General features: G+C 47.2%; 1 protein-coding gene across 1 annotated transcript in view; it reads right to left on the reverse strand.

Annotated features, from left to right (window-relative positions):
* Positions 1-2,365: 2,365 nt before the first annotated feature.
* The window catches only part of LOC144684014 (coagulation factor IX-like), a 32,952-nt gene continuing 7,890 nt past the window's right edge, over positions 2,366-27,427 (reverse strand). Inside the window, exons 2-8 of the mRNA XM_078547705.1 lie at positions 21,236-21,396; positions 20,399-20,423; positions 11,851-11,964; positions 7,600-7,734; positions 5,585-5,829; positions 3,944-4,064; positions 2,366-3,223 (exon numbers count right to left, since the gene is read on the reverse strand). Coding sequence (XP_078403831.1) covers positions 2,679-3,223; positions 3,944-4,064; positions 5,585-5,829; positions 7,600-7,734; positions 11,851-11,964; positions 20,399-20,423; positions 21,236-21,396 — 1,346 coding nt within the window. The 3' untranslated portion in view covers positions 2,366-2,678. The remainder of the gene's footprint in view (positions 3,224-3,943; positions 4,065-5,584; positions 5,830-7,599; positions 7,735-11,850; positions 11,965-20,398; positions 20,424-21,235; positions 21,397-27,427) is intronic.

Raw genomic sequence — 27,427 nt, forward strand, 5'->3', positions numbered from 1 at the left:
AGCCACACATTTAATCGCTCAATTTTCCTATTTCTAGACTCGCTTGCACGTGGGATTGGGAGTAATCCTGAGATTACTGCTTTGGAGGTCCTGCTTTTCAATCTCCCTCCTAGTTCCCTGAAATCTGCTGTCATGACCTCATCCTCTTTCCTACCTAAGTCATTGGTACCAACGTGGACCACGACCCCTGGCTGATCACCCCACCCCCTCCCCCAGAAGAGTGTCCTGCAGCTGTTCCATGACATCCTTGACCTTGGCTCCAGGGAGGCAACATACTATCCTGGAGTCATGTCTATGGCCACATAAACCCCTTTTTGTTCCCCTAACTAGTGAATCCCCTATCACTACTGCTCTTCCCTCTTCTTCCTCCCCTCCTGTACAGCAGAGTCACCTGTGGTGCCACGAACTTGGCTCTGACTGCACTCCTCCAAGAAACCAACACTCTCACCAGTACCCAAAATTGAAAACCGATTGACAAGTGGGACCCCAGGGACTCTTGCACTACCTGCCTAGCTTTCTTGGATCACCCGGCAGTCACCCATTCCTTTTCTGCCTCCTGGCTCCTAAGCTGCTGTGTGACCACCTCTCTGACCGTGTTATCCACATAGCTCTCAGCCTCATGGATGCACCACAGTGACTCTAGCCGCCTCTCAAACTCTGAAACCCAGAGCTCAAGGTTCTGTAGCTAGTGACACTTCCTGCATGTGTAGTCATCTAAGACACCGGTAGCGTCCACAACTTCCCACATATTACAGGACACACATTCCACATAACCGAGCTGTCCTTCCATGGCTTCAATTTACTTCCCTTATATTAACTGCACTCCTCTAATTCTGGACCGTAACACATCTCCAATTTTAATCACTCCATCATTGGATGGCTTTGCCTTCAGCTGCCTGGGCCCTAAGCTCTGGAACACCCTCCCTAAATCTCTCCACCTCACCGTCCCTCTCTCTCTTCCTTTAAGATGCCCCTGAACATCTTCCTCTTTGACCAAGCTTTTGGTCATCTGTCCTGATATCTCCTTATGCGGCTCAGTGTCAAATTTTGCTTGATAATACTGTTGTGAAGTGTTGTTTAGCTACTTTAAAGACACTCTATAAATACAAGTTGCTGTTGCTACATAGCGGTCCTTTTCTTTAAACACAAATTATACTTCTAGAATCAATTAACATATAGCACAGATAACTTACAAAGCAAAATCGTGCACTTCCTGCTCACAGGCAGGATGGATTTATGGATGGCTTACCAGCGGAAAACTGTTAAAATCTCCTGTATTTTGAAATGTTTCATATTTTGCGTAAGCCTGCAAATGTCACCTTTTTAAGTGTTTATCCAATCGCCTTATGAAAATTATTGTTAAATCTGCTGCCACTATTTTCAAGGAAGCGTCTTCCAGACCATAACATGCTGCATCAATATAATACTCCTCACAGTGTCTATCACTCTTTTCCCATTCTCTACAATCTGTGTCCCTCTGGTTACCAACCTTCCTGTCACTGGAAGCAGCTTCTCTTCGTTTACTTTACCAAAACCCTTTTGAATTTTGAGCACCTCTATTAATTTCCCCTTAACCTTGCTTGCTTCTGAAGATAAGATCACCAATCTTGCTGTGCCTAATTTAGGATTTATCCAAACAATGTGCCACAAAATATAGGATTACGTAGTGGTAATGTCACTGGACTAGTAATCCAGAAGCCCAGGCTGACACTCTGGGGACATAGGTTCAAAGCCCCACCCCCACCCCCACCACATTGTAGTTGGTAGAATTTAAATTCTATTAATAAATCTGGAATGGAAAACTAGTCTCAGTAATGGTGACAGTGAAACTATCATTTATTGTTGGAAAACCCTATCTGGTTCACTAATGTCCTTGAGGGAAGGAAATCAGTTGCCCTTACTTGGTGTGGCCTACACATGACTCCAGGCCCATAGCAATGTGGTTGAACCTAACTGCCCTCTGAAATGGCCTAGCAAGCCATTTGCCCTAGCTAGGGCAATGGAGGATAGGAAAGAAATACTGACCTTGCCAGTGACACCCACAGCTCATGAAAGAATAAATTTTTTAAAATAAAAAAAATTTGCAGGGCATTGGTACCATGTGCTGAATGGCTTCATTCTGAGCCCTATCAATGAGGCAGCAGCTCTCAAAAAACAGCCCATTTCCAAACCTCCTGACCCTCAAATTCAAACTGGTAAAACCCGAGGGAGATTTGGAAACGCAGATGGAAAGTAAGTTGTGTTAATTTTGACAGCGAGATTGTCACGGGTCTAATGGCTATCGTCAGAACTCAGTGAGATACAGGATGACAAACTGGTAAAGAAGTCAATAGTGGTGAGTTGAAAAGCATGAAAGACACAGGGGTAATATCAGCAAAGATTTCATTTATTAGGCATGGGCAGTCCAACTTAAGAGTTTGATACAGGTTTGTATGAATTCAAATTAATCTAGCATCAAAAACTGATGATTGATAAACGCCTTGTGAGCAACTCTTAAGATTAATACCATATTTTGTACCAAGCCACAAGATTGACCGTTACTAATAATTCCTGTAAGAAATCTTTATATGTTTGATATATATGTATATGTATATATATATATATATATCTGTTTTGAAAACCCCCCACTTACCAAATCTCACGTGGATGTTACACTGGACTATTCCACACTTGAATCACTACCCTATTTTTTGTTTAATCCAACCATAATATCGCGACACTCTTGTGTAAAAGCCGTATCTTCCAGAAACCGCACAGCCATCTCCCCAGCTAACAATGCCTGTTAAAAACCAAGTGTCCTTGTAATTCGTGGCATGAGGGCCCCCGCTATCTCCTTTACAGGCATCTTTATTTCCGTCCGAATTACCAGCACAAAACATATTCACTGTGACACTGTATTTACTGGAGTCTTTGCACGTGCTGCGTTCAACATAAGGGATGTTGATTTTCTGGAGCAGCGCAGCAGTGGATCCCATACTGGCTAGCTGTCCCCAGCCGCTGACCATCCCATAGCCCTGTGTCATCAGCACCTTCTCAGCAAAGTGTCTTTCAGGGAGACAAATGGGGATGGTGAAGGCATTGAACTGTATTGGTGTTTTGAGCAGGATTAATGCTATGTCGTGATCATATCTGCTTCGACTGGCATTATACCTTGGATACTTTATCACTTTCTCCACTTCATGGTATGTCTCTGTCCCTTCAATTTCATTAACGTTATGTTCACCTGTTGCAAATGAAAAAGAGAAACGTTTAAAAAGGGCAAATGTACAATGAAACGAGAGCGAGGGAGCGAGGGAGCGAGGGAGTGAGGGAGCGAGGGAACAAGAGAGAGGATGAAATGTTTTTGAAGTGTAGCCACTGTTGCAATGTAGGAAATGCTGCAGCCAATTAATGCACAGCAAGCTCCCACAATGTGATAATAACTTGTTAATCTGTTTCGAAAGGGCAGTTGAGGGATAAATATTAGCTTGGCGGTGGAGGGGGCACGGTGGTTGGTAACCACTGCTCGTCCATGAAATAATGGCCATGGGATCTTTTACATCCACATGAGCGCACTGGTGGGCCCTCGGTATAACATCTCACCCAAAAGACAGCACCTCCAACTATGCAGCACTCTCTGTGTGTTGTGCTGCTTCTCAGGCACTTGTAAACAATTCCCGATCTTGGTTGTCTATTAATTGTGGTCTCAGGTCCATATTTGCTCAGGGTCCAAGCTAAGCAAGGCCACATAACAGAGGCAGAGACCAACGTGCCTCAGCTTCCAGTTTCACCAGGGTCAGCACACTGGAGGATGGATTCATGCCCAGGCACAATAAATCAAGTGCACACACGCAGTCCCAAATGGGGTGTCTCCGTGCAGAGGCACTGATGCATCACGCAAGTAACCACTCTGCATTTCTGTGGCATCCGAAAGAGCAAGAAACCACGTTCACATACTACTCACCAGCAACTACCCGAAAGCTCAAAGGGTAATGAAAACAATGAGCTGCTGTAATCACCCACTTTTCATTCAAGATGGTTCCACCACAGAATCCTTTTTTCTTAGAATCATCCAGTAACATGACCTTTAACAAAAAGCAGACATGCATCATTAATTCACAAGCTGGGGACAGTGCAATATGGATCTTTGTCAACAAGAGCAGGTACAGGTTGCCCAATGAAACCATGAGCTGCCGCGCTCTAAAAAGCAAAATACAGCAGCTGCTGGAAATTTGAGCTGAAAACAGAAAATGCTGGAAGTACTCAGCAGGTCAGGCAGCGTCTGTGGAGAGAGGAACAGAGTTAAGGTTTCAGGTCGGTGACTTTGCCAGAGCTTGCTCACTCTGTTCCATCCACTGGTAGATAGACAAACACACTCCCTGCCACTTAGGGCTCTCTATGGCACACAGTCCTCTATGATAAGATGTTCCTCCTGTGTACTGATGTTCTGCCCAGTTGGTTCCAGTTACACTTTGTCATTTAGCGTTACTTAAACTGCAGTCAATATTTCATACAACCAGCAACACCACGATCACTTAGCAGGAATTAAGAAGTACTCAGTACACAAAAGACAATCGGACATTAGTGAGGTGTTTATTTTTATTTATTTGCAGGATGTGGGTTTCGCTGGCTGGGCCAGCATTTTTATTGCCCATCCCTAGTTGCCCTTGAGAAGGTGCTGGTGAGCTGCCTTCTTGAACCGCTGCAGTCCCTGTGGTGTAGGTACACTCACAGTGCTGTTAGGGAGGGAGTTCCAGGATTTTGACCCAGTGACAGTGAAGGAACAGCGATATATTTCCAAGTCAGGATGGTGAGTGAAGGTGGTGGTGCTCCCATCTACATGCTGCCCTTATCTTTCTGGGTGGTAGTGGTCGTGCGTTTGGAAGGCGCTGTCTAAGGAGCCTTGGTGAATTCACTTTATATTAACTTTATATAAATCAAAATACAGGATGCAGGAAATCTGAACTACAAACAGAAAATGCTGGAAATATTCAGTACCTGTGGAGATGGAAGCAGAGTTTGCAGCCGGAATTTTCCCAGAGGGATGGTGGGAGCGTGGAGTGGTAAAATGGCAGTGAAAAGCATCTAGAGAGAAGCTCAATGTGTTCCCACCACCAGGAATATTCCTAGTTGCCAGCGTGGTGCCAGGCAACCAATTAAATCAATTGATTGGCCTACTGACAGCCACTTTACCAGGTCACCAGCATTTTAACACCATTGAAATGGTCTCAAGCCATGTGGGGAATCTGCCAGATGCTGTGAGGTGGCTTCCCAGAGGGGGTGGGAGTGGAGGAGTGCCTTCTTTTTCCAGCAAATCCATGGCCCACAGAGGAACACCGAGCAATAACGGCTGTCCCCGTGGCCCTGATGCCATTGCTGGGTGGGTTCACCCCTCTAATTGGTGGGGCCTTGCTTGCCTGGCCTGGCCCGGCCTGGCCCATCTATAATTCTCTTACTGGCCCCTCGAGGGTGCCTCAAGATGGAGGTGCCCTCCCTTTCCACTAGCAGTTCAGCAGTGACCACATCTATCAGTGGTCCAGTCAAGGCTGCAGACCTACCAACTTTGATCATGAGTCCTTCCTTCATTAAAATGTAAAGACCATACCTGCCAAGGGCACTCTCCCTTCAGACATTCTTCACCACCTACTATTCTGGTGTCATCAGTTGCTTCTGATTTGATGTGGCTGTAGTTATGGGCTCCTGTGGTGTTACTGGTACTGGAAGCAGCTGTTATGTTATCTAGATGCGAGTTGACTGGAACGGTGCCGTTGGTTCCAGGATCCGGCATTGAGTTGGTATTAAGTGACCGCACTGCAATGGAAGCTGCAATTCGTCCACATGAGTATTCCACTGTCAAAAAAAGAAAGAAATGAATGAACATATGATGGCCCATGGGTTCTGTATAACAGCATCTGCCCTGAACTTCTTTCCATAACAAAAGCAAAATAATGCGGATACTGGAGGTTACCTCTAATTGGCGCCTCAATTGTAAAAAATTGGCTGCCCACCTCAGTCAACCCACCCCCCATCCTACCGTGGGAAAGCCCCCGGGGGTCGGGGGGGAAATGCATCAGGGAGCCATTCCGATGTGGCCTACCTGCCATTTACCCAGCCTTCCCCCAGCCACCCCCTCAAGCCGACCACCCCTCGACAGACAAATTCAGCCCAAAGAATCTGCAAAGGGATAAGTGGGCAGAAATTTGGCAGATGAGTGGGAAAGTGTGAGTTTGTCCACTTTGTGACAGGAAGAGTGGAAAAAACAAAACTTAAATGGAGAGACACTATAGAATCTGGGTGTCCTGGTAAATGAATCACAAAAAGCGTGCAGGCGCAGCAAGTAATTAGGAAGATGAATGGAATGATGGCCTTTATTGCAGGGGGGAATGGAGTCTAAAAGTAGGGAAGTCTTGCTACAACTGTACAGTGTATTGGTGAGACCACACCTAGACTACTGCTTCCAGTTTTGGTCTCCTTATTTAAAAGGAGGAATATACTTGCTGATAGGCTGATTCCTGAGGTGAAGGGGTTGCCTTATGAGGAAAGGTTGAGCAGGTTGAGCCTGTACTCATTGAAGTTTAGAAGAATGACAGGTGATCTTATTGAAACAGGGTTCTGAAGGGGCTTGACAGGGTAGATGCTGAGAGGATGTTATCCCTTGTGGGGGAACCTAAAACTAGGGGGCTGGTTTCAGAATAAGATGTTGCCCATTTAAGCTGGAGATGAGGAGGAATTTCTTTTCTCAGGAGGGTGGAGAATATTTGGAATTCTGCGTCTCAGAGCTGTGGGGCCGTTGAATATATTTAGAGCCGAGATAGACCGATTCTTGAACTGTAGGGCAGCTGAGGTTGATGGGGGTGAGGGGCAGGACTGGGGTGGGTAGGCAGAAATGTGGAGTTGAGGACAAGATTAGATCAGCCATGACTCATTGAATTGTGGAGCAGGCTCAAAGGGCCTACTCCTATTCCCATTTCATATGTTCTTAAAGGCAGTGTCTAGCGCATCATTACTCTGTTTGCACTATGGTTCCCATTGCTCCCCACCATTGAGAGAGTTTTCCTTACCTCATGTATGGGTCTTTTGTGGACTCATTGATAGAGATTAATCACCGTGATTACTCAGCAAATCCATTATTGCCATATCATGCGACTACCAGGATGGTATAAAGGTAAACTAGATAAGAAAATTCCTCCAACTATATATTTGGAAGACCAAAGCCAGTGTCTTTGCTCCCCACCAGAAATTCCGATTCCTAGTCACTGACTCCGCCCCTCTCCCTGGCAAATGTCAAAGGCTGAACTAGACATTGGACCGCGAGATAAGCTTCCAACCACATGACCAAGGCAGTCTGTTTCCACCACACCTGACTCCATCCCTGGAACTTGCTACCACAAGACATGGTTGAATTACACAAGAATAGCACAGGTGCACTTACAGGGAAGATGGATAACCACATGTGGGAGAAATGAATAGGAAACCACGCTGATCGCATTAGATGAAGAGGGGTGGGAGGAAGCTCTTGTGGAGCATAAACCAAAATGGAGCAGAGGGCTGAATGGCCTGTTTTTGTGTTGTAGACTCAAAGAAACTCTATACAAAAGGAGATGATACAGTAGACTTTACCTGCAGGGATACAGGAACGTTGATCCGTGTCGAGTTTGTAGGTTGGGGCACACGCACACTTTACTCCTCGTGCTGAATCGGTTTTGCAGAAATGATGACAGTTCCCATTGCTCAAACTGCACAATTTTAATGGTTCTGCAAGAGTACAAAGCTATCATCACGAGCCCCATAGGGAAACCGTGAACTAAAAAAGCCAACTCCACTAAGTGACCCACAAATGAAGAAATTATCAGCAAGATTCTGCTTTTCGTAGCGTTTACTTTAAGACGAATCAGAACAAATGCAAGTTACACATGGATTAACAGGAAAATGATACTTCAAATATAAAAGGTAAATTTCACTTTAAATTGTCAATAAAACAAAGACATGTCTTATGCTACCACAAGCACCCACCATCACTCCCTACACGAATGCAGCAATCTCACAGCCTTCCCAACTCTCTGATTCGTAGGATCTCTCACATTCCCACTCAATCGATTGGGCCCTTGAGTCACTTTCACCAGCAGTGTTTCATCCGAGGTCCTTGGATATGGTTAACGCCAACAAGGCACACGACTATGAGCCCTCTTGCACTTGGGTCACATCAGATCTGATGGTGATAGTGTTTCCAACCAACCAACCAATAATAGCAGGTTCATGATCTGGGTCCTCGGATACATGTTCTCAGCTCTTTAGAATGCCTGAGCTACTCACCCCACTTTTAGGATTCAGTCCCTTTTAGCTCAGTCATACATCACTTCCCCAAGAACTTCTGGAATTCTATTCTACCTCTTCTTCTTCTTACTGCCAAGCCGAAAACTGACCTTTCTGTAGAGAGCCCGGCTTGTTCTTAAACATACCAGGAGCTCAATAACTGTGTCCTGCAATGCAGCACTTCTTTGTATGTACAGTCTTCCTTTGTGCCTACCAATCATATTGCTACTTTCTTAACTTCCTTCCTGTAAGTACTGCTTCCAGGTCAAAGATCACCAGGTCACAAGGACCAGTATTTCTTAATATTCAAGAAAATTGCAATTGATTCTTTTATAATTGATGCAAATTCTTAAAAGTCCCTTTTAAGCATCCTTAAAACCAAGTCCATGACATTTTGAAGGAATTACACATCTTCCTTACTATACCGCTTCGAGGTCAAAGGTCGTCACGCTATTTAGCGACTAACAACAGCCATGGAAAATGCTAAGCTGCTAATATATTAGGATTCAAAATAATCATAATAATGTTTCCAATCATCTGCTGCTGAAACCCTTATTCTTTTGCTACCTCTAAAATTGACTATTTCTGGCATTTGTATCACACAAATGTTGTTTTCCATTTATCAGCTTAAGCCTGAATGTTGTCCGGGTCTTGCTGAATGTGAGCACGGACTGCTTTTTAAAAATCCATTCATGGGAAGTGGGCATCGCTGGCTAGGCTGACCTTTATTGCCCATCCCTAGTTGCCCTTGAGAAGGTGGTGGTGAGCTGCCTTCTTCAGCCGCTGCAGTCCATGTGGTGCAGGTGCATCCGCAGTGCTGTTAGGGAGGGAGTTCACAGAATCGCAGAATCACACAGTGCAGAAGAGGCCCTTCAGCCCATCGAGTCTGCACTGACACGTGAGAAACACCTGACCAACCTACTTAATCCCATTTACCAGCACTTGGCCCATAGCCTTGAATGTTATGACGTGCCAAGGGCTCATCCAGGTACTTTTTAAAGGATGTGAGGCAACCCGCCTCCACCATCCCCCCCAGGCAGCGCATTCCAGACCGTCACCACCCTCTGGGTAAAAAGGTTTTTCCGCACATCCCCCCTAAACCTCCTGCCCCTCACCTTGAACTTATGTCCCCTTGTGACTGACCCTTCAACTAAGGGGAACAGCTTTCCCTATCCACCCTGTCCATGCCCCTCATAATCTTGTACACCTCGATCAGGTCGCCCCTCAGTCTTCTCCGCTCCAATGAAAACAATCCAAGTCTATCCAACCTCTCTTCATAACTTAAATGTTTCATCCCAGGCAACATCCTGGTGAATCTCCTCTGCACCCCCTCCAGTGCAATCACATCCTTCCTATAATGTGGTGACCAGAACTGCACACAGTACTCCAGCTGTGGCCTCACCAAGGTTCTATACAACTCCAACGTGACCTCCCTACTTTTGTAATCTATGCCTCGATTGATAAAGGCAAGTGTCCCATATGCCTTTTTCACCACCCCACTAACATGCCCCTCCGCCTTCAGAGATCTATGGACACACACGCCAAGGTCCCTTTGTTCCTCAGAACTTCCTAGTGCCATGCTGTTCATTGAATACTTCCTTGTCAAGTTATTCCTTCCAAAGTGTATCACCTCACACTTTTCAGGGTTAAATTCCACCTGCCACTTATCTGCCCATTTGACCATCCCGTCTATATCTTCCTGTAGCCCAAGACACTCAACCTCACTGTTAACCACCCGGCCAATCTTTGTGTCATGCGCAAACTTACTAATCCTACTCCCCACATAGTCATCTATGTCATTTATATAAATGACAAATAATAGGGGACCCAGCACAGATCCCTGTGGTACGCCACTGGACACTGGCTTCCAGTCACTAAAGCATCCTTCTGTTATCACCCTCTGCCTCCTACAACTAAGCCAACTTTGAATCCACCTTATCAAATTACCCTGTATCCCATGTGCATTTGCCTTCTTTATAAGTCTCCCATGTGGGACCTTGTGAAAGGCTTTGCTGAAATCCATATAAACTACATCAACTGCACTACCCTCATCTACACATCTAGTCACCTCCTCAAAAAATTCAATCAAATTTGTTAGGCATGACCTCCCTCTGACAAAGCCATGCTGACTATCCCTGATCAAACCTTGCCTCTCCAAGTGGAGATAGATTCTCTCCTTCAGAATTTTCTCCAATAGTTTCCCTACCACTGACGTGAAACTCACTGGCCTGTAGTTCCCTGGCATCTCTCTACAACCCTTCTTAAATAGCGGAACCACATTAGCTGTTCTCCAGTCATCTGGCACCTCCCCCGTGGCCAGAGAGGAATTAAAAATTTGGGTCAGAGCCCCTGCGATCTCCTCCCTTACCTCCCTCAGCAGCCTGGGACACAAATCATCCGGACCAGGAGATTTGTCCACCTTTAAGCCTGCCAACACCTCCAATACTTTGTATCTGAAGCTTAACTAGTGTGATTCACCTCAGCTCTATTTAAGAAAGGGACTATTTAGAAGCACACTACAGTGAGCTTGCACACGAACAGGGGAGAGAGCTCATTCTGAGTGAGACACAGCCAGAGTGAGTGTGGGTACTGGCAATTTGCTGCACAGTGGGAATTGAACTGGTAAGTCTTTCTCTTTAATTTCTCTTTACTTTTTGTAAGTTCAGTGGTCTAGTTAAAAGGTTGGTAAGGTAGCTGACTCAGCTGACTGTGCTGGTTGGTCTGTCCAGTTTCATTTCTTATCCAACTTTCTGTAGCAGTTTGATACAACTGAGTGGTTTGCTAGGCCATTTCAGAGGGCATTTAAAGCCAACCACATTGCTGTGGGTCTGGAGTCACATGGAGACCTGATCAGGTAAGGACGGCAGATTTCCTTCCCTAAAGGGTATTAGTGAACAGATGGGTTTTTACAATAATCGACAATGGTTTCATGGTCATCATCAGACTTTTAATTCTGGATTTTTTAAAATCAAGTTCAAATTCCCCCATCGGCCGTGGTTGGATTTGAACCCGGTTCTCTGCATTACTCGTCCAGTGACAATGCTGCTATCGTGTCAATAGCCTCAGCATCAGAGGAGTTGCGAATGGTGCTGAACATTGTGCAATCATCAGCGAACATCCCCACTTCTGATCTTATGACGGAAGGAAGACCATTCCTGAAGCAGTTGAAGATGGTTGGGCCTCGAACACTACGCTCCTGAATTGTTGCAGCAATGTCCCAAAATCAAAATGATTGGCCTCCAACAACCACAACCATCTGCTCAGTATGATCCCAAACAGTGGAGACCGATTCAATTTGACCACGTCTCCTTGATGATGCACTTGAACAAATGTTGCCTTGATGTTAAAGGGCAGTCACTGTCAAATTAGCTGCTCCATTTCCCGCATTATAATAGTGACTATACTTCAAACAGTACCTCATTGGCTGTAAAGCGTTTTGATATATTCTGAGGCCGGGAAAGGTGCTATAGGAATGCAAATTCTTCTCTTTTCTGAGCACTGCGTAAAGCTAAAGTGTGGGTGTACCCACTCAGGAAATTATTTTCCTTGTTTTCTTACCTATTTCACAGTTTTTCCCTTGAAAACCTGGTGAGCACCAACAAGAGTAGGAGCTGATACCGTCCTTACATTCACTTCCATTTTCGCAAGGACTAGACTCGCACTGGTTCCCATCTGAAAATGAATCATTGTCACTTTAATACCCAATGTAAACCAATCCAGATCTCCAGCTACAAGAGAGTTTCTCACCTTGAGGAAATATCACATACGGAATTTAGGATCAAAAACAATGAGGTACATTCCTAGTCTATCTAAACTCAAGGGACCATGTTTACTTAGAGACATGAGAATATAAGAACTAGGAGCAGGAGTAGGCAATTCAGCCCCTCGAGCTTGCCCCGCCATTCAATACGATCATGGCTGATCTCATTTCGGCCTCAACTCCAATTTCCCACCCTCTCCCCATAACCTTTCAACCCGTTACTAATTAAAACTCTGCCTATCTCCTCCTTAAATTTATTCAGCGTCCCGGCATCCACTGCACTCTGAGGTAGTGAATTCCACAGATTCATGACCCTTTGAGAAAAGTAATTCCTCCTCATCTCTGATTTAAATCTACCGCCCCTTAGCCTAAAACTATGGCCTCTCATTCTAGAATGCCCCACAAGGGGAAACATCTGCTCCACATCTACTTTGTCTATCCCCTTTAGCATCTTATATACCTCAATTAGATCTCCTCTCATCCTTCTACACTCTAGTGAGTATAGGCCTAAACTGCTCAATCTCTCCTCATAAGACAAGCTCCGCATCTCTGGAATTAATCTAGTGAACCTCCTTTGAACCACCTCCAGTATAACTACATCCTTCCTCAAGTAAGGGGACCAAAACTGTGCACAGTACTCCAGGTGCGGTCTCACCAATGCCTCGTACAGTCGGATACATCTGAACATCTTTAAACTATAACTAATGATTTCACTGTAAATGACTAAGATGCATTGGGGTCTACCACTTCGGCATTCTGCCCAGTTCTGGTCACCAAGAGAGTAGAAACCTTAAGAGAATGAGAAGGAGCCTGACTCCTAGCATCAGAAAGCAGAGTAAGGAGAGGACTGTAGAAATTTGAGGTTCACGAATGTAAAAGGCTCAAGAGAGTAAATCGGAAATGATATGGGAGATGTAAATAGTGCAAAATTGCAGAGCTCTGAGATTCAGAGGGATCTTGTTATCCTAGTGTATGAATCACAAAAGGTTAGTATGTAGGTACAGCAAATAATTCGGAAAGCAAATAGAATGGTATTGTTTATTGTGAGGGGAATTGAACACAAAAGTAGGGAGGTTATGTTTCAGTTATACAGGGCACATCTGGAGTACTATGTAAAGTATTGGTCTCCTTATTTAAGGAAGGATGTAAATGCGTTGGATACAGTTCAGAGAAGGTTCACTAGGCTAATACCAGGAATGGGTGGGTTGTCTTATGAGGAAAGGTTGGACAGGCTAGGCTTGTATCTGCTGGAGTTTAGAAGAGTAAGAGACGACTTGATTGTAACATATAAAATCCTGAGGGGTCTTGACAGGGTGGATGTGGAGAGGATGTTTCCTCTTGTGGGAGAATCTAGAACTAGGGATCACTGTTTAAAACAGGCTTGTTGAACCTTTTCACAAGGGGAGGGCTACATTTCATTTTTCTCACACTCAGAGTGGGGGAGGGGAGATGGTGCGGGGGTGCCGATGATTTAAGAAAGATAAGGTTTGACACAACATTAAGCATGATTTTTTTTAAAAAGCTGATTTATGGAAAGGAACAACTTGCTGAGCAAAGAAAAAGTCACAACATTAAACTGACAGTTTAGAAAATGAGTAATGAATAAAGGTGACCATTAGAGTGTGAAAGGGAGTGTGTGTGTGTGGTGGGGGTGGGGGTGTGTGTGGTGGGGGTGTGTGTGTGTGTGGTGGGGGTGTGTGTGGTGGGGGTGTGTGTGTGTGTGTGTGTGGTGGGGGTGTGTGTGTGTGTGGTGGGGGTGTGTGTGGTGGGGGTGTGTGTGTGTGTGTGTGTGTGTGTGGTGGGGGTGTGTGTGTGTGTGTGTGGTGGGGGTGTGTGTGTGTGTGTGTGTGGTGGGGGTGTGTGTGTGTGTGGTGGGTGTGTGTGTGGTGGGTGTGTGTGTGGTGGGTGTGTGTGTGGTGGGGGTGTGTGTGTGTGTGGTGGGGGTGTGTGTGGTGGGGGTGTGTGTGTGTGTGTGTGTGTGTGTGTGGTGGGTGTGTGTGTGGTGGGGGTGTGTGTGGTGGGGGTGTGTGTGTGTGTGGTGGGGGTGTGTGTGGTGGGGGTGTGTGTGTGTGTGTGGTGGGTGGGTGTGTGTGTGTGTGCGTGGTGGGTGTGTGAAACTCCCAGGCTCAGGGTGCTTACTCACTCACACTCGCCCACTGTGAGAGCGCCTGTTGGTGTGTGGAGGTGAGAGTGAATGAGAACCCTGAGACTGAGAGTGAGCCAGATACACTCTCCCCTCCCTCTCACACCCCTTTTCTCTCTCACACACACCCACCCACCACACACCCACCACACACACACCCACCACACACCCACCCACCACACACCCACCCACCACACACCCACCCACCACACACACACCCACACACACACGCACCCACACACACACACACGCACCCACACACACACCCACCCACCACACACACACACCCACCACACACACACCCACCACACACACACCCACCACACACACACCCACCACACACACACCCACACACACCCACCCACCACACACACACACCCAGCACACACACACCCACCACACACACACCCACCACACACCCACCCACCACACACACCCACCCACCACACACACCCACCCACCACACACACACACACCCACCCACCACACAGACACACACCCACCCACCACACACACACACACCCACCCACCACACACACACACACCCACCCACCACACAGACACACACCCACCCACCACACACACACACACCCACCCACCACACACACACACCCAGCACACACACACCCACCACACACACACCCACCACACACCCACCCACCACACACACCCACCCACCACACACACCCACCCACCACACACACACACACCCACCCACCACACAGACACACACCCACCCACCACACACACACACACCCACCCACCACACACACACACACCCACCCACCACACACACACACACCCACCCACCACACACACACACCACACACACACACACCCACCCACCACACACACACACCACACACACATACACCCACCACACACACACCCACCACACATACACCCACCACACACACACCCACCACACACACACCCACCACACACACCCACCCACCACACACACCCACCCACCACACACACACCCACCCACCACACACACCCACCCACCACACACACACACCCACCACACATACACCCACCACACACACCCACCCACCACTCACACCCACCCACCACACACACACCCACCCACCACACACCCACCCACCAGACACACACCCACCCACCACACACACACCCACCCACCATACACACACCCACCCACCACACACCCACCCACCACACACACACACACACCCACCACACACACACCCACCCAACCACACACACATACACTCACACCCACCACACACACACCCACCCCACCACACACACACACACACCACATACACACCCACCCACCACACACACACACACACACCACACACACACACACACACCCACCACACACACACCCACCCACCACACACACACACTCACACCCACCACACACACACCCACCCACCACACACACACACACTCACACCCACCACACCCACCCACCACACACACCCACCCACCATACACACATCCACCCACCACACTCACACCCACCCACACACACCCACCCACCATATACACACCCACCCACCATATACACACCCACCCACCATACACACCCACCACACACAAACACCCACCCACCACACACCCACCCACCACCACACACACCCACCCACCATACACACCCACCACACACACACACCCACCCACCACACACCCACCCACCACATACACACCCACCATACACACACACCCACCATACACACCCACCACATACACACACACCCACCCACCACACACCCACCCACCACACACCCACCCACCACACACCCACCACACACACACACCCACCCATCACACACACACCACCCACCATACACACACACACCACACACACACACACACACCCACCACACACAACACACCCACCATACACACACCCATCCACCATACACACACCCACCCACCACACTCACACACACCCACCACACACACACACACACACCCACCACACACACACCCACCCACCACACACACATACACTCACACCCACCACACACACACCCACCCACCACACACACACACACACCACATACACACCCACCCACCACACACACACACACCCACCACACACACACACACACCCACCACCACACACCCACCCACCACACACACACACTCACACCCACCACACACACACCCACCCACCACACACACACACACTCACACCCACCACACCCACCCACCACACACACCCACCCACCATACACACATCCACCCACCACACTCACACCCACCACACACACCCACCCACCATATACACACCCACCCACCATATACACACCCACCCACCATACACACCCACCACACACAAACACCCACCCACCACACACCCACCCACCACACACACACCCACCACACACACACACCCACCCACCACACACCCACCCACCACACACACACCCACCATACACACCCACCACATACACACACACCCACCCACCACACACCCACCCACCACACACCCACCCACCACACACCCACCACACACACACACCCACCCATCACACACACACCCGCCACACACACACACCCACCCACCACTCACAAATCCACCACACACACACACCCACCCACCACACTCACACCCACCACACACACACCCACCCACCACACTCACACCCACCACACACACACCCACCACACACACACCCACCACCAACACACACACACCCACCATACACACACACACCCACCACACTCACACCCACCCACCACACTCACACCCACCACACTCACACCCACCACACACACATACCCACCACATACACACCCACCACATACACACACACACCCACCATACACACCCACCACATACACACCCACCACATACACACCCACCACACACACACCCACCACTCACACACACTCACCACACTCACACCCACCACATACACACACCCACCACACTCACACCCACCACATACACACACCCACCACATACACACCCACCACATACACACCCACCACATACAAACACATACACCCACCACATACACACCCACCACACACACACCCATCACATACACACTCACCACATACACACACATACACCCACCACATACACACACCCACCACACTCACACCCAACACATACACACTCCCACCACATTCACACCCACCACACACACACCTACCACACACACACACCCAGCACATACACACACCCACCACACTCACACCCACTACATACACACCCACCACATACAAACACATACACCCACCACATACACACCCACCACACACACACCCATCACACACACACCCATCACACACACACCCATCACACACACACCCACCACACACACACCCACCACATACACACCCATCACATACACACCCATCACATACACACCCACCACACTCACACCCAACACATACACACCCACCACACACACACCCATCACACACACTCCCACCACACTCACACCCACCACATACAGCCACCACACACCCACCCACCCACCACACACACACCCACCTCACACACATACACCCACCACACACACACCCACCTCACACACATACACCCACCACACACACCCACCACACTCACACCCAACACATACACACTCCAACCACATTCACACCCACCACACACACACCTACCACACACACACACCACACTCACACCACCACATACAGCCACCACACACGCACCCACCCACCACACACACACCCACCTCACGCACACACCCACCACACACATACCCACCCATACACACACACACCCACCACACATTCATCCACTACACACACACACACCCATTACACACACACACCACACACATACACCCACCACACACACACGCCTACCACAAACACACACCCACCACACACAGCCACCCACCACATACACACCCACCATACACACACCCACCACACACACGCTCAACACACACAGCCACCCACCACACACACACCCACCATACACACACCCACCACGCACACACCCAACACACATACACCCAACACACACACACCCACCACACACCCACCCAGCACACACCCACCCACTCAGCCATCCTCACACCCACCCTCCTATCCATTCAGCCACTCTCATACCCACCCACTCACTCAATACTCTCACACACACTCACTCTTTCAGTCACCCACACACTCACTCATTCAGCCACGCTCACATCCACTCACTCATTCGATACTCTCATCCCCACTCACTTAGTCACCCTCACACACTCACTCAGCTACCCTCACACCCACTCACTCACCCTCACACTTACACTCACTCACTCAGCCGCCCTCACACTCACTCATCCTCACTACATCACTTGGGGTTACGGGGGGTGATGGAAGAGAGATCTGGAGCGAGGCCTGATGCCTGGTGATGGCCGATCATGGGTGCCCAGTGAACGGGGGCTGCTGAGAAGCAGGGGAACGCAGGGAGAATAGAGGGAACGCGGCTCGAGCCAGGCCAGAGCATCAGGAGCGGGGTGAAAGTGGCCGGGGCTATGGGAATGCATAGTGAGTGGAGGTCCCGCATACTCCAGAGTCTCTCCATCTTCACATACTCGCAGTTTCCAGCTTTCGCTGCTCCTCCAATCATAGCCTGTTTCTCCCCCATGTTTGTGCCTGATAGGCTCAATAATGAGCCTATCAGCAGCAAACACGGGAGAGAAACAGAATCCAGAATCTAAGGCTTATGCCCTGGGGCCATGGCTTCAAATCTCACCATGGCACCTGGCAGAATTTAAATGCAATGAATAAAATTTGGAATTGAAAGCTAGGCAGTAATAGTGACCATGAAACTACCATCGATTGCCTGGTTCACCATGGCCCTTTGGGGAAGGAAATCTGCCATCCTTACCCAGTCTGGCCTGCACGTGACTCCCGATCCATAACAATCTGGTTGACTCTTAACTGCCCCTCTGAAATGGCCTAGTCAGCCACTCAGTTCAAGGGCAATTAGGGATGGGCAACAAATGCTGGCGACGCCCACATCCCATGAATGAATAAATTTTAAAAACATTCCAAATCACAACTCACTGCATAAAATAATGTTTATTGCTGAATAAAAGGACATTTTGTCAAAGCTTTTCATCTTATACTTATCAGGACAATTGCAAGGATACCAATGTTAGGGAAAACAACAAATTTATACCGTATGAAAAGAGAGTGCTGATTGGTTGGCAAGTGGACTGTGATTGGTAGAGGCATTGCCATGAGAATGCACCAGTTGATGGAGACTGACAGTTAACTGCTAAGCATTGTTTGAAATTTAAACCAGGCAGCTTGACTCTGAATGGTCAAGACATTGCCCTGAGGATTGAACTGGCAAATGGCTGTCACTTATTTTGTTCACCTGAAACAGGCGCAATGTGTGTGCATGTTTACCAGTTTAAGATGGGCAGCCGGGCTCACAGTATGGCACATTTGCATGTACTGGAAGCTACATATATTAATTCACAGGGCCTTGCTCTTTGCCAGGCAGAAAGAGGATGTATTCACACTGTGCCTGTTTCAGGTAAACAAAATAAGTGACAGCCAATCGCTGGTCCGTTCCTCAGGGTGATGCCTTGACCGATTCAAGCTGTCTGGTTTAAATTTCAAAAATTGCTTGGCAGTTAACTGCCAGCCACCATCAACTGGTGCATTCTCAATGGCAACACCTCAGCCAATCGGAGTCCACTTGTCAACCAATCAGGACCCCCTTCTCATGCATTATAAATTTGTTGTGTTCCTTTACATTGCATTCTTGCAAATTGTCCTGATCAGTGCAAGTTAAAAATCTTCGACAAAATGTTTCTTTTTTTCAGCAATACTCAAGTTCTGTAACTACCAAAAGAACGTTTCCTCATGTTGCCCCTGGAATTTTTTCCAATTACCTCAAATCAGTGTACTCTGATTACTGACCCTCCTGCCACTGGAAATAATTTCTCCTTATTTACTCTGCAATTCTCCTCTTAAAATATTTTACACAGGTTTATTAAAACTAAAGGAAAATATCAGCGTACATTTTGGTTGAAGTAATAGTGTATTAGGGAAATTCATTCCCAATTCAGAAAGAATTTCAAGCTTAAATTTTATTTGTCAAAGTTTTAGAATGCTGGGTCAATGCATAATTTCATACAACATATTGTTCAGAACAGGAGAACATGGTTGAAATTAATCTTTTTCTGATAAATGTTTAGCACTTTAGCTCACCAAAGGTTAACATTAAAAAGTTATTATAAAACTCTTACCAATATACTCATTCCAAAATTCAATCTAGAAAAATAAAATAAAATAATTGTTGTATGGATGTATTTTTCAAGTTTAGAAATAACTCAGATACTGAGATGTACTTTCTGGAAATTATTACATAGAACTTACAAACTGGCCATTCTGACCAGACCGGTACTTATCATACACCCGTATTCTTTCACCACTTTCTAGGATAATTTGCATCTTTGACGTAATCAAACACACTTCACAAAGCGGGACCGGCCAACGAGCAGGAAATTTGAGCAGGATTATTGAAGGTGATGGAAACACAGTTAGGTTTGGTAACCTAAAGAGTTAGGTTTGACAAGGCTTCTGAGAGTGGTAGAGAGATGTAGCAAAGAGGAAGGGCTTAGGAGAAAGTTCCAGAGTGCAGGGAATGTGCTGGTGAGGCAGAGGAAAGGGAGAGGAGAGATGGGGTTGGGGGTGGGAGTGGGGATGGGTGTGAGGGTTGGGGGTTGGGATGTGAATGGGGTTGGGGGTGGGGGTGGGAATGGGTATGGGTGTGGGGGTGTGGGTGGGAAGAGAGGTGTGTAGAAACCATGGGTTGGAATGACAGGGGGACCACCTGGCCATAGAAATGAGGCAGGCTTGAGAACATAGAGGGACTTAGACAGGAATGAAGATTTTGAAGAAAGACACTACAAAATTCCCAACAGTCACCTTAACTTCCATACCAATACCTTGTGTCATCATGAATTAATAGGAGTGGCCCTGTGTCACCAGACCAATTTTAACAATAATATTTAGCCTACTGGGTTCACTTTGCTTCATTCCTAACTGTTCATTTATGTAATTCTCAATTTTGTAAAACTCACTGTGAGATCCTTGTTTTCAAATATTTCTCGTGCTTCTTCAAAGGAACATCTTTCCTCAATGCACTCCCTTTCCATGTTATCCGGTTTGAGCTCTTCAAAAACACTATTGGATCGTTTCTGCCTCTGTAAGATATTGTTCGCTTCTTCATTTTGGAGAAAAACTGAAATCAATTGGAAAAAAATGTTGAAATGAGGATTGACTCTTCTGTGAGTGTGCGAGGTTCTTAAACTTCTGCTCATCTTTCTATGGAATTGGGCAGATATGTGGCAGATGGAATCGAATGCAGAGTGATGTGCAGTGAGTGATTTTTGGTCGGTAGAGTGAGGAGGCAACATAGAATAAATGGTACAGTATTAAAGGTGTTGCAGGAAGAGAGAGACTGGGAGCCTGTATGTACACAAATCATAGAAAGAGGCTGTAATGACCTAATGGAGCAGACAAGTTTCAACAAGAAACAGATAAACTTTATTATAGAGAGCTTTTCAGGTGCTACAAACTCGATCAGGACTCTCACCAGGAAGCCCCACCACCCGGATTACCCACGCTTAGGGTTTATTGGTCAGAGTCTCCAAGAACATCACGTGACCCCTGAAAGACAGCAGGAGAGGTTATACCTTACATTTCCTCCCCCTTTAGTTTTTTTTTCACAGTTTCTATTCACAGAGAACATTTGAATCTCCAACAACATATATACATTTACAACTTCAAGTGATTAAAGATGAGAGATTCTGAGGTTCTCTCCTTATTTGGTTAGAGCGCGTAGCTCTACCACTTGAGGTCCCTCCACAGGATCGACATGATCAGGAACTGCAGCACGAAATATATCATTAAAAAGTGGCAGTTCTGGATTAGGCAACTCTACAGAGACATCGGGCACGTCTATTCTGGGTCGATCTGTCACCTAAGGAATTGATGGGTCGATGTTAATCACATGGGGAGTAGGTGGTTGTTGGAATGTCTCACGAATATGGTCCATGTGTTTTCAAACGATTCTGTCTTCCATTTCCACCTGGACGGATAAGGGACCAATCTCTGAGACAATGATTCCAGGAACCCTACAAGGTCCACTTCCGAAATTCCGCACGAATACTGGCATGGAATGGTCTCATCTCTTCAGACACTGGTGAATTTGACCACCCTTGCAATACAAGGTCTCTGACTTTCGACAAAGTTGGATCCCTGTTTGTTCAATTTCTAATTTGCTTCACACACAGAGGCGGAGAATCGAAGAAATTCAGTACAAGCACAACTTCTTGTGGCACTGGAGCATGTAAAATGCTATCTGGTAACGGGAGATGACTGAGTGCATCTGCATTTGCAATGTGTAGGCCAGGACAGTACGGACATCATACACAGAAAATATCAAAGCCCAACGTTGAATTCTTGCTGAGTCTATTGGCGGAATGGCCTTATTCCTCACTGAATAAACCCATTCATGGTTTATGGTCTGACACAATGGTGAAGTGTCATCCATGCAGGTACTGGTGGAACTTCTAGATAGCATTGTTTCCATTAGTGGGGGAATCTCGAACTAGGGGACATAGTTACAGAATAAGGAGACTCTCATTTACAACTGAGATGCAAAGGAATTTCATCTCTTAGAAGGTAGTAAATGTTTGGAATTCTCTACCCCAGAAAGTTGTGGAGGCTAGATCACTGAAAGTATTCAAAGAGGAGGTAGATAGATTTTTGAAATATCGGGGAGTTCAGGGCTATGAGGAGCTGGCACGAAAGAGGAGTTGAGGCCTGGGGCAGATCAGCCAAGATCTTATTGAATGGTGGGGCAGGCTTGAGGGGCTGAATGGCCTACTCCTGCTCCTATTTCTTATGTTCTTATGTTCTTCGCTCCGAATACCATCGATAAACCTTCCTTTTCTAGCTGGGAATAACCTTTCTCAGTTGTGGAGAGGGTTCTCAAGACATAACCAGCGGGCCTTTCTGATCCATTTTCCATTCTATGTGATGACACGGCTCCTACTCCATAAGGAGGCGCATCACATGTTAATACCAATTCTTCCGGGGAGTCGTAGTGTACCAATAAACATGACGAATGTGAGTTTCTTTGCTTTCACAAAGGCTCTTCCTGCTGTGAATTCCACGACCAACAGTGATTTTTTTTTAACAAGTGCAATGGTGCCAACATAGTTGACAAGTTAGGCAAGAAGCAGCTATAGTAGTTGATCATACCCAAGAAAGACTTGAGTTCGGTCATATTGGATGGTGGGGGTGCATCTTTGATTGCCCGAACTTTCCCTTCTACCGGATGCAAATCCCTGGCATCCACCCTGTGACCCAGGCAAGTAACATCTGGTGCTCGAAATGTACATTTTTCCTTCTTTAACCGTACGCCGGCTTTCATGAACCTCCTTAGCGCCCAGTCTCAGTTGACTCTGTGTTCAGAACATCATCTAGGTAAACTACTGCTTGGGGAAGCCCTTGCAAAAGACTCTCTATTGTTCTCTGGAAGATTGCACATGCAGACGATACTCCAAAGGGTAGGCGAGTGTACTGATAAAAACCCTTGTGTGTGTTAATAGTCACATATTCTCTCGATGTGCCATCCAGCTCTAATTGTTATTAGGCATGGCTCATATCCAATTTTGTATAGGACTTGCCTCCAGCCAGCTTTGCATATAAGTTGTCTACCCTTGGAATGGGGTACTTATCTAGTTTGGCTGCCTTGTTTATGGTCAATTTATAGTCCCCACAAATCCATATGGTTTGGTCAGGCTTAACCACTGGAACTATGGGTGCTGCCCATTCCAAGAATTGGACAGGTTGGATGGTGCCCAGCTTTTCGAACTGGCACAGTTCTGCATCCACCTTCTCCTTCAACACATAAGGCACAGGTCAGGCCTTAAAGAAAAGTGGTGTTGCCTGAGGATCCACATATATTTTTGCCTGCAAACCTTTTAACTTCCCTAATTCATCCCGAAAACCATGTTATATTTCCTTAGCAATTCAGAAGCTCCTCCTGTTCTCAGGTGAAATACTTCAGACCAGTCAAGCTTGATCTTCTGTAACCAGTCTTGACCGAGAAGATTAGGTCCTTCTCCTGTCACTATGATAACTGGGAGCTGAGCTGTCTGTTGCCTGTAAGACACTGGTACTGTGGCGATGCCCTTTACCTGAATAGATTCTCCAGTGTAGGTCTTCAATTTAGTGGTTGTCCACCCCAGGTTTAGTGGCTGGGTACCTTTATTTTGGTATTTAAATGTGTGCTCTCCCATCACTGTGGTTGAGGCTCTCGTATCCACCTCCATTATTAGTGGTTTCCCATTCACTTGGATTGTGACCGTGATAGGTTCGGTTTTTACAGCGGTGATGTTATACAGGGAATAGATGTCGGTGTCCGCAGCTTCAAGTTCTTCTGTATTTTTTAATTCAATCATGTTGCCTTGCTGCTCTACGGGCTGTTTCGACTTTGCCCTGCATTGCCTTTCTTACATGACCTTTCTTACGGCAGTAATGGCATTCTGCCTCCTTGAATCTGCAGGTGTCTGGTCTGCGGTCACCCCAACATCTATAACAAATTAACCTCGGAGTCGCTGCTGAAGTGTTTCTACTCGGCCTTCTCATGTTTCTAACAGCGGACATGGCCTCTCGCTTCGCTGCTGAGTCTCCAGTTTTCAGGCTAAGCCCGGTGGTAGGTTCCCGCCCCACGTGAAGAACAGCCCACATGTTGTAGGTGTTGCAAAGCCTGCGAGTCTCTCGCAGCACGTTCCCATGGCGAGGGATATTTCCAGGGCTCGCGGACCTCTGCGAGTAAACGGTGCTGGATGGCGTCGTCCTGAACTCCACAAACCAATCGGTCCTACCGCGTGTCGTTTAGTGTGTCCCCAAAGTGGCAGTGTTCTGTCAGCTGCTTCAACTTCACTATATAGGCTGCAATGGACTCTCCCTGGGCCCTATCTCGGGAATTAAACTTAAAACTGCTGCATTATTACTGATGGCTTCAGCTGGAAATGCGGTTTCACAAGGTCCACTAATTCACCGAAGGATTTAGAACTGGGCGCGTTCATGGCTGTGGATGAGATTGTCTGTCTTTCTGCCACATACACTCAAAACGATTGCTTTCTGCTTTTCCTCCACGGTAATTTTGTTTGCTACAAAATAAAAACCAAAGTGCTCTACACACTGGCTCCAGTGTTCTGTAATCGCATCGTAAGGATTGATTGTGTGGAGGAGTGGCATGGCCGGTGAGTAGTCTTTTCCTTTTTCTTAAGATTTGATGTACTCACATTCACAAGACGAGGTGCAGCGTCGGAGCTATTTATCCTCGTCACCAAATGGAATGACTTGATAGAGTGGACACGTTTCAACAAGAAACAGATGCACTTTATTGTAGAGAGCTTTTCAGGTGCTACGCGCTCGATCAGGACTCTCGACATGAAGTCCCGCCCACCCAGATCACCCGTGCTTAGGGCTGATTGGTCAGAGCCTCTCAGAATATCATAGACAGCAGGAGAGGATATACCTTCAGCTGCTACAGAGACAGGATAAGCAGAGAGCTGCTACAGAGACAGGATAAGCAGAGAAAGCTATTAAAAAAGTATTTGGCATTGTAGGCTTAATCAAAGGTCTGGTTTTAAATCTATGTAACTGGGTGGGTTTTGAACGAGTTAAATTCTTGACCAAAACAAGGTTATGCACTTTTCCATTGGGAGATGAAAATCTGGCTTCAGTTACAACATGGAATGTGGTGTCAATGAAACAGCTTCAGTATCGGGTTGTAAATTGGAATGATGCTTAAAGTGGTGATGGCCTCATGTTTCCTGAGCTACTGGGAAGTATCAAGCCTAAGGAGACAGTGGTTTATAATGTAGGATGGAAAGTTCAGCAGGCATTCCGCAGTTCTGTCCCATTTATCTTCAGCAGATAGTTGAGTAACCTGATGGAACGTTTCTGCAAGTTGGTTGTTAGCACTGCATTTAAACTGAAATCTTACTGCCGACTGCAGCAAATGAATGAATGAATCAATTATCAGTGTGTTCACATGACTCCATCCAAACAAAAATGGACAACGCCCAGGTATCAATACGTAGCCATACCTTGGACAGACACTTCTTGTAATTTCCAATCAGTAATTTTAAGACCCCCATCTTGAGATGTACAAAGCCATGATACTGCAAGTAACTCACCTCCCAACGCCCAGCCCAAAGCATGTCCACCATCTACAAGGCACAAGTCAGGGGTGTGATGGAATACTCTCCACTTGCCTGGATGAGTGCAGCTCCCACAACACTCAAGAAGCTCGACACCATTCAGATCATAGCAGTCAGCTTGATTGGCACCACATCCACCACCTTAAGCAGTCACTCCCTCCATCATTGACACACAGTGGTAGCAGTGTGGACCATTTACAAGAGGCACTGCAGCAATTCACCAAGGCTCCTTCAATAGCACCTTCCAAATCTGTGACCTTTGTCACCTAGAATGACAAGAGCAGCAGATAGATGGGAACACCACCACCTGCAAGTTCCCCTCCAAGCCACTCACTATCCTGACTTGGAAATATATCGTCGTTCTTTCACTGTCGCTGGGTCAACATCCTGGAATTCCGCCCTTATGGCCTCATCGCCCTTACCTGGTAGGAGGAGAGCATGCCAAGAGATCTCAGAGATGCTGTAACCATGACGATCTCCAAGAAAGGTGACAAGTCCGACTGTGGTAACTGTAGAGCAATCTCCCTGCTGTTGGCCACAGGGAAGGTCATCGCAAGCATCCTCTCAATCGCTTTCTCCCTGCAGCTGAAGAGCTCCTCCCGGAGTCGCAATGCAGATTCCAACTACTAAGGGGCACAACGGACATGATCATGCGGCAACTGCAAGAGAAATGCAGGGAACAGCACCAACCCTTCAACATGGCCTTCTTTGACCTCACAAAAGCCTTTGACCATCAACCGTGAAGGATTATGGAGCATCCTCCTCCATTCCGGTTGCCCCCAAAAGTTTGTCACCATCCTCCGCCTGCACCACAATGACATGCAAGCCATGATCCTGACCAATGGATTCACCATAGACCCAATCCACGTTTGGACCAGGGTCAAGCAAGGCTGTGTCATGGCACCGATGTTCTTCTCGATCTTCCTTGCCCAAATGCTCCATTTCACTCTCAGCACGCTCCCTGCTGGAGTGGAGCTAAACTACTGAACAAGCAGAAATCTGTTCAGTAGCCAGACCCAAGGTCAT

The sequence above is a fragment of the Cetorhinus maximus genome, chromosome 8 (assembly GCF_964194155.1).
Source record: "Cetorhinus maximus chromosome 8, sCetMax3.hap1.1, whole genome shotgun sequence".
NCBI lineage: Eukaryota > Metazoa > Chordata > Chondrichthyes > Lamniformes > Cetorhinidae > Cetorhinus > Cetorhinus maximus.